The sequence below is a fragment of the Hemitrygon akajei genome, chromosome 4 (assembly GCF_048418815.1).
Source record: "Hemitrygon akajei chromosome 4, sHemAka1.3, whole genome shotgun sequence".
Taxonomy (NCBI): Eukaryota; Metazoa; Chordata; class Chondrichthyes; order Myliobatiformes; family Dasyatidae; genus Hemitrygon; species Hemitrygon akajei.
In genome coordinates, this window is record NC_133127.1 from 142,751,041 (window position 1) to 142,768,728 (window position 17,688).

General features: G+C 38.0%; 1 protein-coding gene across 3 annotated transcripts in view; it reads left to right on the plus strand.

The window, feature by feature from the left end:
• tenm4 (teneurin transmembrane protein 4) overlaps positions 1–17,688 on the plus strand; it is a 2,228,071-nt gene that overhangs the window by 2,066,779 nt on the left and 143,604 nt on the right. For all 3 annotated transcript variants that reach the window (XM_073043455.1, XM_073043454.1, XM_073043453.1), the window contains 3 exons: positions 1,797–1,997; positions 7,221–7,406; positions 13,254–13,280. In XM_073043455.1, coding sequence (XP_072899556.1) covers positions 1,797–1,997; positions 7,221–7,406; positions 13,254–13,280 — 414 coding nt within the window. The remainder of the gene's footprint in view (positions 1–1,796; positions 1,998–7,220; positions 7,407–13,253; positions 13,281–17,688) is intronic.

The following is a 17,688-nucleotide window of genomic DNA, read 5'->3' on the forward strand; positions in this document are numbered from 1 at the left end:
TGATATAATCATCAATACGCTCTGCCTCTTTTTCTGCATTCCTGATTGTGCATCCAAGGTAGAAGTAGCCAGTATTTGTGAGATGGAGTGAGACGGAGAATACTAACTCATGGGATAGGATGGCACATAACACACACTCAGCACTGATGGCCAGGCCTAACACTTGTATTACCCATAATATCCATTGAATCACTATTTAGAAATACATCATTCTTCTCTGGTGGAGATTCTGAATGTTACAGGAAACATCTGACTAATTTTAATGTATTCTGGAGATAACATCAGACAGAAGCATTTACTGTCAAGCATATTATAAAAATGCATGTATACAATAGGGGTATAAAATTCAACTGTAGCTGTTGAATATAAAGGCATAAATTAAAGGGAACACTGCAGGTCAAGTAACTAGCTGTAAGGGCTGTTATCAAGAATTTTCCTATGACATTTAGTTGATCATAGGCTTTAGTTATATCTTACCTCAGACTCGATGGGCTGAATGACCTAATTTTGCATCTGTATTTTATAGTCTTACTGTCATGCTTAATGGGCTAAGGAGCTGAAAATAGGGATGTATTGGTGTTCCTTCATGTATTTTGTTCCTGATGAAGAAAGAGGGATCTCAGAAGAGTGAGGCAGCATGATGGAAATTACGAGACCACAAGCCAATAGCTACATTTCAACAAACTTGCAGGTGCATTTGGCTAAATTGACCTGAGGAGGGCTTTGTGCCAGGTTCTGGTGCAGAGCAAAGGTGGACAGGTCTGGAATCAGGCTTCAACAAAGGAAGGGCATCATTATTGGGTGTGCTGCTTTCGTGCATATTGTTCATTTCAATCCTGCCTTCTTGCAAATTTTGAGTTCATATCGTCCGTCTAAGCCATGCATTGCTCCTGGCCTCCTTTTGACCTCAGGGAACACTAATGGAATGTCAAACAGAACAATCCACCGTGTGAATAACAATATCCATCTGCTCAGCCGTAAAATTGGGTTTTCAGCAAGTCTGTCGCATCAATTAATGTTTCTACTTTCAGTTTCCTTTCAATTAGGTAATCTCTGGTGCCCTTTTAATTGGCGGGAGTACTGTGGAACAGTAGAATTAGCTTTAACGTGGCACCTTCACTTCTGTGCCCATGTTTTATATCCAAACCAGACAAGTGATTGGACGATCATGTGTGTAAACCCTTGGCAAGTCTTTTTACCTAAAAAAAACTCTTCCTATGAATACCCACAATAAAACACAGCAAAAAGAGATGAAAATTTGCCAGTGGTAATATCAGTCATTTTGACAAACATGAAATTCACAAAAATAAATTGCTTTGCAATGTCTTCAGGATGCTAACATCAAAAAGAAAATGAAACTATAAGTGTCCATAGCTGCTTTCCAGGAAGCCTTCAGCATAACTCCATGATTATTGCTATAAATATTTTGCTTCGCACGGTAGTTTTCACTCTTCACCTGTATCTTTTGCTTGCTGTAAAATCAAATTTTCTCGCAAAAAATAAGATATGCTTTGGGTCCAAAACACGCTCAGATCTAATGAAGTTCAAGCTGGCCTCTCATAACGGGCAGCGTGGCCAATAGCGAAGCAGTCTTCTGACCTCAGAGTTTCCCCAGAGCTAAGGCTGTCATTTTTAAATAATATTTTTCCAACATAAATTTGATTGTTGCTGATGGCTTTATGACCATGAGAAATAGTGAGACAAGGCAGTGAACCTGTTATTTAATTGATAAACTTTTTTGAAAAAGTTTGAGTAAAACAGATTTAACTCCTATTGCTGTTTCATTATTTTTTCAGTGGACTGCCTCGATTCAACATGTTCAGGGCGAGGAATTTGTGTCCGTGGAGAATGTCACTGTGCCACTGGCTGGGGGGGACCAAACTGCGAGACTCCAAGGGCAGCTTGTGAAGACCAGTGTTCAGGACATGGGACTTTTCTGCCTGATTCAAGGACCTGCAGCTGTGACCTTGGCTGGACAGGCCACGACTGCACAATCGGTAATGTGCCCAACCACTGTAATAGAAGAATAATCACTTAATTACTTGCCGTTTCATTGTAATTGAGTCAGTTAGTGTCTCTGGCAACTTTTGTGATGTTTATTGGACAGAACTACCAGTATATTATCAGGAGTACAAGATGATAAAAGGCATAGATCAAGTGGACGACCAGAAACTCTTTCAAAGGGTGAAAATGACTAATACAAGGTGGGGGGGGGGGGAGGGTGAGGATAATTTTAAGATGTTTGGAAGAAGGTATAAGGGGAATGTCAGCAGTAATTTTTTTTCCACACAGAGTGGGTGTGTGGAACACACTGCCAGGTGTGGTGGTAAAGGCAGATAATTATAAACTTTTGAGAAACTCTTAAATAGGCACATGGGTGATAGAAAAATGGAGGGCTATGTGGGAGGGAAAGATCAGATTGATCTTAGAGTAGGTTAAAGATTGGCACAACATCATAGGTCAAAGGGCCTATACTGGACAGGTATTTAATTTGTTTCTTTATTTAAAAAGAAACCAGCATGTCAGAATTTTGCAATATTCGGAATTGAATTCAAAACTATCACTAGTCATTAATTATTTGGTTGTTTTAGAAATGCAAATCTTCTGATAATTTATTTTCCAGTTGCTTTATTCTGTCTCACTCTTCTCACCCTTTGTTTCTACGAGTTACCCAAATGAATTGTTAATATTTTGCTTCCATGTTACTTGAGCACTTCCAACAGTTCCTTTATGGGGCCTCTGCAACTTTGCTGAAAGCATATTCCTCTCTGACTTTTGATAGCTGCATGAAACTTCAACATGATATTAAATTTCTCAGAAAATTAAAGGACAGGATCCCCAGTCTGGGATTTCCAGCAACGAATGGTCTGATTGCAGAATGCTGGTCAGGACTGTGCACTGGTGCTTTTTCTGCTTTTCAAACGTCTGCTCAAGTGGGCTAACAAAGCAGGGAATACGAGGATTAATTTAGACCAATCAGGCAACTTCTCAATTTAATTTTAAGTTGTCATTTTTAATCAACTTGAAGGATAAATCAGACAGGAAGTAAAATGGGTGCACTTCTCAAAAACAAATGTTGAAAGACCTCAGCATTGTAGGTCAGGTGGCATCCGCGGAATAAAAACAAAGTTCTGATCAAAGGCTCTTCATCTGATATTTTTCTTTCTGCAGCTGCTGAGTGTTTCCAGCACTTAGTTTTCTTTACAGAATACCAATATGTAGGGGTTTTTTTTGGTGTAAATCCCTTCCAGCCCTTCCCTACCTACCTGAGTAGAGGTTAAAATGACTGCCAGAGAGTTTTATACTGTCTAATCCATTTCTCATCAGCTGACGCTGCTGAGAAACCAGTCCTAAACAAGAGAATAAATGCTGATGCTGGAAATCCAAGCAACACACACAAAATGCGGGAGGAACTCAGCAGGCCAGGCAGCAATCTATGGAAAAAAGTACACTCGACATTTTGGGCCAAAACCCTTCGGCAGGAAAATCCGGAAAACCTTCTCGGCCTGAAACCTTTATTCATAGATGCTGCCTGACCTGCTGAGTTCCATACTGGAGGAATATTTGGTGTGTGCTGCTGAGAAACTTGCTCTTTCAAACAGAGACCAAATTTCAAATAAATTGAATTATTGCTATGTGAAAAATTGCCAGACATTTTAGCTTAGCAGGAATTTGAAACTGGGATTACTTTTTTTTGGAATGCACAACATTCAAACACAAAATGGAACTTACTAGAAAAACAATAAATTGATAAGAGTCCCAATTATTAAGTCATTTAGGGTGGTTTTAACCCGAAAATCTTTCCCTGCATATTTTCCAAATGCAGCAGCCTGAGAAGTTCACAAATACTGCAGCAGAGCAGTGTTGTCCGCCAGGAAGTGAGTACGGTTTGAAAGAACAATTTGCATGGCAGCTGCAGTATAGCAGCATAAAGACGCGCCGTAGAGATTAGGGAAAACATTGTCATTGAGCCAGTGCTCGTACCTCTTACCTGTACGTCTCGCCTCCATCTGTGCAACTTCACTGTATCCATGCCTGTATTCTGGGTGGAAACAACCCACAGTAAAGAATGAGTTTAGTCCTGATTTTCTCCTGACGGTGAAAAATGGGGCCCTCGGCCTGAAACGCAGACAATTTATTCCCTTCCATAGAGGCTGCCTAGCTAACTGAATTCCTCCAGTGTTTTGTGTGTGTTGCTCAGGGTTTCCAGCATCTGCAGAATCTCTTGTGTTTACAATAATATAAAGTGTTTTTGTGAGCAAATTGGTCCAAACTACAGACTGAATACATTGACTTCCCACCCAAATGCTACTATCTGCTTCCATTGGATAATCTCTACGATGGGAGTGAAAATTAAAAACGTGTCATAATTTTATGTGCGTTTCTCTGCAATTCAAATCTCTAATCTGTTTGCCCTCTGCCTTTTCATGGCCCATTGTACCCTCTTATCATTTCACAGTTGACGAAGAATGCAGAATTTCTGCTCCTAGGCAATCGGCATTAGCAATTTGCAACCAGCTGTTTGCAAATTGGTTGTTTGGAGTGGTTCATGTTCACCTGCGGAACAGCATTCCTTCCCTCCCTGCAGCAAAGTGCTTGGCCAATGCTCAAAGACTTCTCACAATAATCAAGTTGAAATGGAGAAATCACTAATCAGTGACATATGGACACTGGCTGCTTGGGCAATGCAGTCTCACACCAAATTTATCTTAATAAATGTGCTCTTTCAAATTCATTCCACTTTTAGAGCTGCTATGCCCAACAAGGCTGTTTAGAATTTGAATATTTTATTGAACAAAGATTCTCTTTAATCATTTAAAAATATCACTGGTTTTTGATTCACTTTCCCTTCCTTGAACTTTCTGTTCTGAATTAGCAAGACTTGTTAGCCTTGCCTGTGAGCTGTAATAACTCAGTGTTATCATTTCATTCATTGTAGGATATTTTACACGTGTGATTGCATTTTGATTTTCAACTCAGTATATTACGTAATTCTGAAGTGTTCAGGAGAGAGAAACGGTTGAGATTGAAAGCAAAGGATTGCAGCCCAAAACGTCGACTGTTAATTCATTTCCAGGGTTGCTGCCTGACCTGCTGAGTTCCTCCAGCATTTTGTGTGTGTTGCTTTGCATTTCTAGCATCGGCAGAATTTCTTGTGGATATACGAAATGCTGTCTTTCTCAAGTATTAAATTGCAGCAAGGCAGAACCTATAAACTGAAACTTAATACATCCCCCTTTGTTTTTAACATAATGCTATGACTAGTGACATTTACTCTGTCATTGCTTAGTAGAACTTCAGACCTCAATCCACAATATTAAATTTTAATTTTCTATTCCCACAATTTATAATGCTGTTTAATTAATCCTGATTGTTAGGAACTGTTCTTTGTTTCGCCATGATTTTTTTCATTTTAGAACAGATTTAGCTTGAATGTATAAGGCTATGTGATGTTGCTGGGTGTTCAAAATTCATCAGGTCCTGAGCAGATGCACATTGATGCAGATCCTGAGCTTCCTACAAGAAAAAATCTGGAAAAATTCTAAAACTCATGTCAACTTTCTTCATCACAATATCTTTGCAACTAATTTGTCAATTTATCATTGGAAACTGATCCTTCAGATTTTAACCTTACATGCAGATTTGTCTTAAGAACTTCTAGCATCCAGCTTCTGTGAATATATTTGTTGAGATTGTATTTCAATTATTTAGAAACTATCTTATCAAAATTGATGTAAAACCTTCACAAAGATCCACAAATGAATCTACAAAAATTTAGAATGTATCTCCAACTTTATCTTCAATATTCTGTTTCTCCACATTTCTTCTCGCAAGTTTATTTTAACATTCCGATTATTACCTACACAATTTTAAGGGCATGACCAAACCGATATTTATTTCTTTACATAATTGGTTTAATTTACACCAGCTTGAAGTTTGGATTTGTGGAGATCTGTATCTGTCTGATTAATACAATAAATTACAACAGATATGTTTACATCATTCAAATTATCTGCATTCAAGCAGTAGAGGGAATTAACCCAACATCATTCATTTGAATTATAATAGAATTAAGTCCACGATGAAAACCACATGCTCAGATATAACTGAAGCATGAAACCAAGACATTCTATAATTAAAAATTGATAATTTGAGAATGATCTGTTTAAAACCTAAAAGCTTTTATTTCCAGATGGCTGCACAATGGTGCAAGTTACACACTGTATTTCACAGAGCACTGAGCAATATTTTTACTTTGAAAGACACATTTTCAAGTTTTAACTCACAGATATGAACATTTTGAATAGTATTATATTATTTCAAGTCTTCACCCACTGATCTGTTCTCCCTCTAGCTAAATGCTAGCTCATTTAGTAAAATTGTTTGCTGTTATGTTGAACCGTTAACTTATTTCAAATAAGCAAGTTAATACACTACCCATTTTTAAAAGACAACAAATTCTCATAAAATTCCCCTCCCTTTAATATGACTGTTACCTCTTGATTTAACAGTTAATTATTCATTAAAACAACAGAGAAATGTCTATTATTGTACAATGCGAAAGTCTAATTTAGAAAAATAGAGGGCTACGGGTAACCCTAAGTAATTTCTAAAGTAAGTACATGTTCGGCACAGCATTATGGGCTGAAGGGCCTGTATTGTGCTGTAGGTTTTCTATGTTTCTAATTTTGATAAAAATATATTTTATAAGTATGTAAACTTTGAAATGTTGGATCCTGAAGAGAAGAAATATTTAGCATTTTTTGATCTCCCAAATCCTAACTGAAAGTGTTTTTCATAAGTTGAGGCAATATATTAATTCTTTACCATCGATATCAGATTTTACTTCTCTAGTGCCATTTGTGTGCTTTAATGTTTTAAGTGGGTGTCAAATTACTCCCCATCTGTTCAAGGTTGACGATCTTTTAATTAAATGTAATATTTCATACATTCCCTGCAGAATCTATCAACCATCCATTTTTATCTCAAAAGAACAGTGATGAAACATCAGTTAGCAGGAGCCTTCAAGTGAAGTAGGTGGACCTTTTAAAGGTGCACTCTGTAATCTCTATTTTATTGTAATCTTCTTATTAAATCCCTTTTGTTGAAAGGAATTAACTGTCGAGGGTGTAAAGAAGCCCCTTTTACTCTTGCTGAACAGGTCACTGAACTGCTACGTCTTTGATAATAATACAGGCATTTTCCCGTGTCTCCCACAGAGATTTGTGCAGTAGACTGTAGCAGCCACGGGATCTGCATTGGAGGCACCTGCCGCTGTGACGAAGGATGGATGGGCAGTGCCTGTGATCAGCGAGCGTGTCACCCACGCTGCAATGAGCATGGGACTTGTAAGAATGGCAAATGTGAATGCAGCCCTGGGTGGAATGGAGAGCACTGCACTATTGGTAGGATTTCAGAAAAGCACATTTTATCTGTTTGTATTGCTGTCTGGCATGAGCAGATCGTTAAATGGAATTTTAAACTTTTGTTGTGATTTTTCATTTGTGGTTTATTGTTCTTTTGCGGCCAGAAAAGAAGAAGCACTTAGTCCATTGTGTTGTTAAATTTACTTTGCATTATCCTATGCTCTGCACTCTTCTACTCTTTCCATCACTGCATCATTGTAATAAGATGTCGTAGTTCAATTCTAATAAATTCTAATAATTAATTGTGCGACATTGTTCGGAAGTATGAGGCATGCTAAAATTGTCAACTAAAGTAGGATATTTCCATCTGTCTTAAATCATTAAATTTTAGATTAAAATCAAAATCATAATGGATTCACTTTTATTTATATTTTAATTTTTGGGAGAACTTTTGAAACTATTTTACCAACAGGGCAGTACTTGTTCTGTTCAAATCCTCAAGAAACTAATTCCTCATTATCAATAGATAGTCAAATCTATAAACTGCAGAAATGTTGTCCAGAAATTTAAGACATATAGCACAATTTTTTCAACTATATTGCAATGAAACTCAAATATACCTGGATAAGAATTACAGGAATCTCTGGGTGGCATCATGCCACTACAAAATTAATTAGACACTTTTGTATCAAATCACACTAGTTCCAATTATTCATTTTCTGTACCTGTCTTGCACTTATGACCATAAGACATAGATGCAGAATTAGGCCATTGGGCCCATTGATTCTCCTTTACCATTCCATCATGGCCGAAATATTATCCCTCTCAACTCCAAGCCTTCTCCCTGTAACCTTTGATGTCCTGACTAATCGAGAACCTATTAACCTCTGCTTTAAGTATACTCAATGGCTTTGGTTCCACAGCCATATGTGGCAATGAATTACACAGATTCACCACCTTCTGGTTAAAGAAATTCAACCTCATCTCTGTTCTAAAGGGACATCTTACTATTCCAAGTCTGCGCCCTCTGGTCCTTGACTCCCTGACTATAAGAAAAATCCTCTTCACTTCCACTGATCTAGGCTTTTGAATATTCAATAGGTGTCAATGAGATTCCCCACCCCCAACCTTATTGCATAGGCCCAAGATCATCGAATGTTCCTCATACGTTAACCCTTTCACTCCTGGGATCATTCTCATGAATCTCCTTTGGACCCTCTGCAATACCAGCACATCCTTCCTTAGACAAGTAGTCCAAAACTGTTCACAGTATTTCAAGTGCAGTCTGACAATGCCTTATGTAGCTTCAGAATTATTTACTTTCTTTTATTTTCCAGTCCTTTTGAAATGAACGCTAACTTTGCATTTACCTTCCTTACCACTGACTCAAGCTGCAAGTTAATCTGTAGAGAATTCTCTATGAAGACTCCCAAGTGTCCTTGCAACTCTAGTTTCTGAATTACCTTCCTGTTTAATAATAACATTCACTGCACAATGTCACTTTAGAATTTACTGGCGAAATTAATTCATATGGCCTGAGGTCATATGGCCTCAATCTACTGAGGTCCTCTCTAACCTAACCCTAAATTGGCCTTGCACTGGTTAATTTATTTAGCTGCTTGACTAAGTCCCCAATCCATGCCTTATCTTGACTGAGTCCCCAATCCATGCCTTATCTTGACTCGGTCCCCAATCCATGCCTTATCTTGATTGTCTCCACTCCATGCCTTATCTTGACTCGGTCCCCACTCCATGCCTTATCTTGACTCGGTCCCCAATCCATGCCTTATCTTGATTGTCTCCACTCCATGCCTTATCTTGACTCAGACCCTAATCCATGACTTGACATCCAGGCATGAATCCAAGTTGGTTCTGATCTATATGCTTATTTGATCCTGAAACTCAACCCTCAGTCCCCAGTTAAATGATTGCTCCAAGTGTCCTGTCTAGGTTAAGTTGCATTAAAAAATCTTACCCTAAAAGTGGTGTCTAAACTTAATAGACTTAATGCCATAATTTTTAAGTATATTTGCAACTTATACAGAGCACAACTTTCCATTTACCACTCAATACATATTCTGTGAACCCAAGATTTTCTTTGACAAGTTGCTATTGTAACACAGAAAAATGACAAGGTTGAAATCAGGACCAGAAGTGCCCTCGGGTAAAAAGGTTATCATGATAGGTCATTAACCTGTTGGGAGCTAGAAGTACTATGAATGTAATAGGGTTTAATCCTAGGGTAAATACAAGCTGAGGCAGGAAGGAAGAACAAAAGGGATAAGCTATGATAGGAAGATACAGGTGATTAAATGACAGAAGTGATAATGGTGCTCAGAGAAAACATGGTAAGAGAACAAAGAAAGCACAAACATTGGTTCAAGAGCGGATGTAAAATCTGATGCAATGTTCAGTGTTAAATGCAACATTAGAAATCGAGATGCTGTTCCTCAACTTTCTATTCAGTTTTATTTGACTTTTATTGTGCTCTAAGGGCAAAAAGATCATGATAGGAGATAGAAATAGATGCCTTGTAAATGTGAAAGTGGCCAGTCCTTTCGTTTAATTTGATATCATAGAGTCATAGAGCACTACAGAACAGAAACAGGTCCTTCAGTCCATTTTGTTTGTGCTAGTTTGTTCCACTGCCTAGTCCCATCGACTCACACCTCCCTCCATACCCCTCCCAACCATGTACTTATCCAAACTTCTTTTAAATGTTGCAATCAAATCCGCACCTACCACTTCCACCGATGGCTCATTCCACACTCATGTCACCCTCTGACTGGAGAAGTTACACATCAGATTCCCCTTAACATTTAACCTTTCACTTTTAACTCATGACCTCTATTGGCAGTCCTTTCGAACCTCAGTAGAAAAAGTTTGCTTGTATTTACCCAATCTATACCCCTAATAATTTTATATACCCCTATCAAATCTCTGCTCATCCTGCTGTATTCCAGGGAATAAAGTCCTAACTAATTCAACCTTTCCTTATAACTCAATTTCTCAAGTACCAGCAACATCCTTGTAAATTTTGTCTGTTCTCTTTCAATATTACTGACATCTTTCTTCTAGGTAGGTGACCAGAACTGCACACAATTCTCCAATTGACCTCACCAACTTTGTTAACAACTTCAACAGAATATCACAACTCAATACTTTAATTTATGAAGGCCAATGTGCCTAAAGCTCCTTTGACTGTGATGCCATGTTCAAGGAATTAATGATCTGTATTCCCATATGTCTTTGTTCTACCATGCTTCCCTACCGTTCACTAAGCACGACCTAGCCTGGTTTGTCCGTCCAAAGGCAGACACATAACTTACTCTGACTGAAGCATTGTCTCCAATTCAAAAATATTTAAAATAAAATAAAGGTATGTCTGGTGAGGATGCTTCATAGATATAAAATAAAAAGAAACAAATGCTTATTGTCACTCTTGGCTAACAATATTGCTTCTCCTTCCATTTGTGTCTTTCCTTAGCCCTTGCTTTCTTTTGCTCTGATTTTATCTGTATCAATATGTGACTGGCTTTACAAATGGGCACAAATATTTCTGAAGCCTGGTCTCTTTTTTCCCCTTCTAAATAAGCATAACAGTTTAATTTCACATAACTGAACATAACATGAAAATTAATTGTTTCATTCTGTAAACTTTTGTATTAAGATTAGTGTGAGACTGGCTTCCTAACAGAGACAGACCATTCAACAGCATTGCATAACAAAGCTGTTTAATGCATAGAAGCTGATAGGGCAATAAATTATTTATTATTTTGTAAGGGTAATTTAAATGTTAATATGTTTGAATCTATATATAAATGTACTAATGAACAGAACTGTCTTCCAAATTATTCTATGGATTGGAGTGCTAAATACACATCGCAAGTAGTGTACAAAGGATGCTTTCTCCATTCAGGCTACATCTTGGCTGAAAAGTAAAATGATGATTCTGACTCTGAAGGAGGAAATTCACAAATCTTTTCAAAGTTAAATCATAATAAGTAATTATCAATCTGATTATTTTTGTTGTGTATGTACCTAATCCATTTGCCATTGTGAATTGTGCTGTTACCTCCTTCAATCTTCTATTTACATTGAAGAATCATTGAGTCAGTAGCTAACCACCCAGCCTCTCAAAATGAACCAGCAGTGATTACATCACAGATAATCTGCATCTTAATTCCATATGCTAAATGCCCTTTGATGTAATCTAACCTCTGAAAAAAATCTATTAATACCATCTCAGAAATTTCAATCAGCCCCACATGTATAACAGTTTTTATGGACTGTTTTGTGTGATTTCACAGCATGGTTGACCTGATAATGTTCATTGTTCTGCACAGTCATTTATTTTAGAAGTAGAGATAGCAACTCATAATTTAATATTCCACATCCACCTGAGGGATATGCTCCACTTTCAAAAACACTAGATTTGGTAACAATAAACCATCTGAATTTGAAAAAAAAAATTACTTTTATTTATCTTCTACTGAACAGCAACTTGTAAAAGCTGCAGTAATTTTGGAAATCTTTTAGAGCCTTCTCAAACATTAGTATACCTCCCACCTTATTGAGTGGCAGTATTCTATGTGTCTGATCAAACTCTCCATTATTGAAATACAGCTACCACTCTTGAAATTTCAAACTTCTTGAAGTAAATGCAATATTCCAAGAAACTTCCTGATGATGTCTTTCCTGTACCATTGTAACCCTCATGGGCACTCAGCCCAGTCACTTCAAATACAGATGGAATATATCAAAGTTTTAGAAATTATATCCATATGTCAGTTATCAATTCTCCTGATTGTGTATTTATTATTCTTCAGTTAAATGAATTGGTACCTTCTGTATTTAAATCTTTGCTAATAGAGTATCCTAACAAAATGTTAATCTTTACCATGTGCAAAACAATCAGCTTTCACTACTCAAAAGAACTAAAAATATTCCTGAATTTCTACTGTGCAGCCTTTGATTCCACCATTATAAATCCTCCATTAAGTCTTAAAACTCCAGCAGATCTTTTCCATGTAATTATCATTATCTTTCAATCTCTGCAGTTTATAACAATCAAACATGAGTAATGACCTCTAGCATCGAGCTTGATACTGATGCTTGTTCCTTAAGCTTCACCAGCAGAAAGTAATCATGCACTATTACCTGGTAATTTCAAAAATTGGAATTAATATAAATCTTCTATTGGGAATAAAATGGAGTTGTATAAAAATGGTAAATTGAGACTAACCAAAAATATAACTTTAAGGTTGAAAATCATATGGTAAAACAAGGATATGCACAGGATATCCAGATTCCAATGTACCCTAAAAGCACCTTTAAGAAAGCAAACTATTCTATAGGCTAATCATCAAACAACATGTGACATCTGGCCACACAAGCTGATATTTGCCCATGACCAAAGGTTTAGTCAGGAAGGGATGTTTTAAGGTGCAAGGAACAGTCAGAGAAAGGTTTAGACAATGAATTCCAGGCCATTGGATGTTAGTACTTGAATATATGGCTGCTGGATTGGAGAGATTTAATTTTGACAATGCGACCAGAATTCACGGAAAGTGGTAACTCAGGAAGTTAAACCGAAGCATCTATATAATCTGCATATTCTTTGTCACAAGAATTTTCAAGAGTTTATTATTTTATACATGTAAATACTTGGTATGATATTGAAAGAATAGAATGAAAGTTAGAACACCAGAAAGTATTTGCACAATCCCTTTTATTGTACCATAAATGTACTGTTCTTATTGACATTTTACTGCTAATGTTTCTGCCCTGATCCCTTTTGTTTTGTGATGTAATGATTGAATAACCTCAGTAGAAATCTTGCTATTTCAATCTCTCCTGAATTTCTTGTGTGCTTTATCTCTCAAGCTCACTATCTGGATAAGGTAGTGAAAGGTATGATTTTCTTTCCTATCCCTTTTATAAACTCTTCATGGAATGTTTTAAAATGTGCCTTTTAAAATCAATTTGATTCTGTAATTGTGTTATAATTGTGCTAATTCTTTATCAGTGTGAATTTGTACTTTTGCTGTTTGGAGGGTATTATAAATGAATAGTCAATTGCTGCACTTTAGTTTGCTAATCTTCAGAACAGCTAATACATCTGTTAATAATGCAGCTGAGAACTACAGGAGAAAATGAAATTTTACTCTAACATAGAACACTATAGCCCACAATATGTGACTTTTAAACACACTAAAATCAATTTAACCATCAGGCAGGAGGTATAGGATCATTAGGTGCTGCACCATCAGGTTGAGGCACAGTTATTTCCCAACAACCATCGGGTTCCTGAAGCACCGTGGATAACTTCACTCACCAAAACACTGAATTGATTCTACAATGTTCAGACTCACTTTCAAGGATGCCACAACTCATGATCTCAATGTTTTTTATTTATTTGCACAATTTATCTTATTTTGCACATTGGTTGTTTGTCAATATTTGTTTAGTCAAGGTAAAGTTATTATCAAAGTACATATACTAACCTGAGATTAATTTTGTTGCAGGTATTTACAGGCAAATAAAGAAATACAATAGGATTTATGAAAAACTGTATAGTTCACCTGCATTGAGTGCCAAGTTCAGTGCAGAGCTTTGTATTGAGTATCAGCCAGTGTCCTACGTGACGATTGGCTCTCAGCACAATCTTTCTGAGATACTTTGCAGGACATCTGAACTCAATCAAATGCTTTCTGCACGTGAACACATGAAATTCCTTCAGAGCAGATCCTTGCCCTCTTGGAGTCTGGCAACTTTTGTTGTCCCCTCTACTTTCTACACCATGGTACCCAATTATTCACCACGTGTAGACCCCTCCTCATTCCCAGCCCCTGAAATATGCACCGTGCCTGTCTTGAGAGCTGGCTGCAAGTGAAAGATAAAGTACCACTGTGCATTCACCTTCTCCGCCTTTACCTTCTTCATCCAGTTCCTGGGTCACCGCAGTAAATGTCATTTGGTTCTAGTGAATGGGCGGCAGAGAGTTGAAAGTGTGCATTTACAGCCTCTGTGACTTCCCAGTCAGAAGAGTTTGGGGAATGATAAAAAGTGGGATGAGAGAAGGTAACTTGGGTACCTTCTTCACCAATCACTTTATCTGTACAGGTGATCACTTACTCGGCAAAGCCTTTTCTGAAATGGGATCATGATCATCTTGGGGGAGTATTTAAAACTCACACAAACAGAGCATGTTCTTTGTAAAACCTTTTCTCCTAATTTTCTTCAATATATCTCTCTTTATTGGCCTCCCTGTAAAGATAAATATGTCCCTCCTTTCAAGCCTTTAATAAATTGCAGTTAAGTCTCTCTTCAGCCTCCACTGTTGCAATGAAAACAAATTAACCCGATCCAATTTATAATTAAAACTAACATTTTTTCCACACTTGGCAACATTCCCATAAATTTTCTTGACACCCTCTTTAATGCAGTCACATCAATCTTGAAATGTGGTGGTTAGAGTTGTCTGCAGCAGCTAGTCCTACTGATGTTTTATACTGTTCTACCTTGCCCTTCTGTTTGATATTCCAAACCACAATTAATAAAGAATAGTATGTTGTATGCTATCTTGATTTACCAGTGCTGACTGGCACTTTCAATAATCCATGCAGTCGCAGGATTCCACTACTCCTTTGCACCTTTGAACTCTCTGGATTGCTGCCTGTGCCTCGTGCCAGTGAGGGTAAGAAGAGGATAGCAAATGAGTGCATGGCAGAGGGACGGGTGCCGGGGGCAGGGGCTCAGGTTTTTGGATCATTGGGATCTCTCTTGCATGACCTGTACAAAAGGAATGTGTTACATTTGAACCTGAGGGGGGACCAATTTCCATGTGGGCAGGTTTTCTTGAACTGTTGGAGAGGGTTGAAACTAATTTGGCAGGGGGGATGGGAAACTGTGATAAGGCTGAGGATGGGACAGATGGTATACAAGCAGATCCAGTGTGTCATGAGATTATCAAGAAGGACAGGTAGTTGATAGGGCAAAATTGCAGTCAGTGGGATGAGTTGCAGTGTAACAGGGAGTTGAATACAGGGCTGAAGGTGTTACATTTGAATGCACACAGTAAATGGAATAAGGTAGTTGATCTTGTAGCACAGTTGGAGATTGGCAAGTATGATGTTGTGGGCATCATTGAGTTATGGCTGAAAGAAGATTATGGTTGGGTGTGTAACATCCAAGCATACACAATGTATTGACAAGATTGGCAGCTAGACAGATGGGTGGGGTGGTTCTGTTGGTAAAGAATGAAATCAAACCTTTAGAAAAGCGGCGACATAAGATCGGAAATTGTAGAATCACTGTGGGTAGAGTTAAGGAAGTGCAAGGGTAAAAAGATCCTGATGGGAATTATATACAGGCCCCCCCCCCCGATCAGGAGCCAGGATGTGGGCTACAAATTACAATGGGAGATAGAAAATGCATGTCAAAAGGTCAACATTACGATAGTCAATTTCAATATACACTTAGCTGGGAAAATTAGGTTGATGCTGATTTTAAACACCAAGAGAAAGAATTTGTAGAATGCTTACGAGATGGCTTTTTAGAGCAGCTTGTAGTTGAGCTCGCCAGCGGATCAGATGTTCTGAACTGGGTGTTCTGTAATGAACCAAATTTAATTAAGAAGCTTAAGGTATAAAGACCCTTAGGAAGCAGTGATCATAATATGATAGAATTCACCCTGAATTTTGAGAGGGGGAATATAAAGTTAGATGTATCAGTGTTGCAGTGGAGTAAAGGGACTTAGAGAGGCATCGGAGAGGAGCTGGGCAAAGATGATTGGAAGGGAATACATCAGAGATAACAGCAGAACAGCAATGGCTGGAGTTTTCGGGGCAATTTGGAAGGTGCAGGATAGATAATTCCCAAAGATGAAGAAGTATCCTAACGGGAGGATGAGGCAACTGCAGCTGACAAGGGAAGTCAAAGACAGCATAACAGCAAAAAAGAGGGCATATAAAATAACAAAAATTAATGGAAAATTAGAGGATTGGGGAGCTTTTAAAAACCAACAGAAAGCAACTAAAAAGGGGAAAGATGAAATATGAAGGTAAGCTTGCCAGTCATACCAGTGGATTACAAACGTTTTTTTCAGCAATACAAAGAGTAAAAGAGAGGCAAGAGTTGATATTGGACTGATGGAAAGTGACGCTGAAGAGGTAGTAATGGGGGACAAAGAAATAGTGGATGAACTGAATAAATATTTAGCATCAGTTTTCACTGTGCGAAACAATTGTAGTATGCCAGAAGTTTGAGAGTGTCAGGCAGAAGTGAGTGCAGTTGCAATTATAGGGAGAAGGTGCTTGGGAAGATGAAAAGTCTGAAGGTAGATACTTCACCTGAACCAGACAGACTACAGCAAGGGCTCTGAATGAGGTAGCTGAAGAGATTGGGGAGGCATTAACAATATTGGATTGGAAAATTGCAACTGTTACTACACACTTCAAGAAGGGAGGGAGGCAGTCAAAAGGAAATTATAGGAGAGTGAGCCTGACTTCAGTATTTGAGAAGATGTTGGTGTCAATTATTAAGGGTGAGGTTTCAGGGTACTTGGAGGCACATGATAAAATGGGCTGAAGTCAGCTTGACTTTTCTCAAGGGAAAATCTTGCCTGACAAATCTGCTAAAACTCTTCAACAAATTAGCAGCAAGATAGGCAAAGGAGAATCAGTGGATGTTGTACTCTTAGATTTTCAGAAGGCCTTTGACAAGGTGCCACACATGAGCCCATGGTATTACAGGAACGATATGAGCATGGATAGAGCATTAGCTCATTGGCAGGAGGCAAAGTGTGGGAATAAAGGGAGCCTTTCCTGACTGGCTGTGGGTGACTAGTGGTCTTCTGCAGGGGTTTGTGTTGGAACCAATTCTTTTTACATTATATGTCAATGACTTGGATGATGGAATTGATGGCTTTGTGGAAAGTTTGTGGTTGACACAAAGATAGGTGGAGGGGCAGGTAGTCTTGAGGATACAGGAAGACTGCGGAAGGACTTAGACCGATGAGGAGAATAGGCAAAGAAGTGGCAGATGGAATACAGTGTCATAATGTGTATTGTCATGCACTTTGGTAAAAGAAATAAAAGCATAGACTGTTGTCTAAATGGGGAGAGAACTAAAAAAATCCGAGGTGCAATGGATCATCAGAGTACTCATGCAGGACTCCCTCAAGGTTAACTTACAGGTTGACCTGGAGCTGAGGAAGGCAAATGTAATGTTAGCCTTCATTTCAAGAGGTTGTAATGTTGAAGCTTTATAAAGCATTCTTGAGGCTTCATTTGGAATTATAGTGAGCATTTTTTTGCCC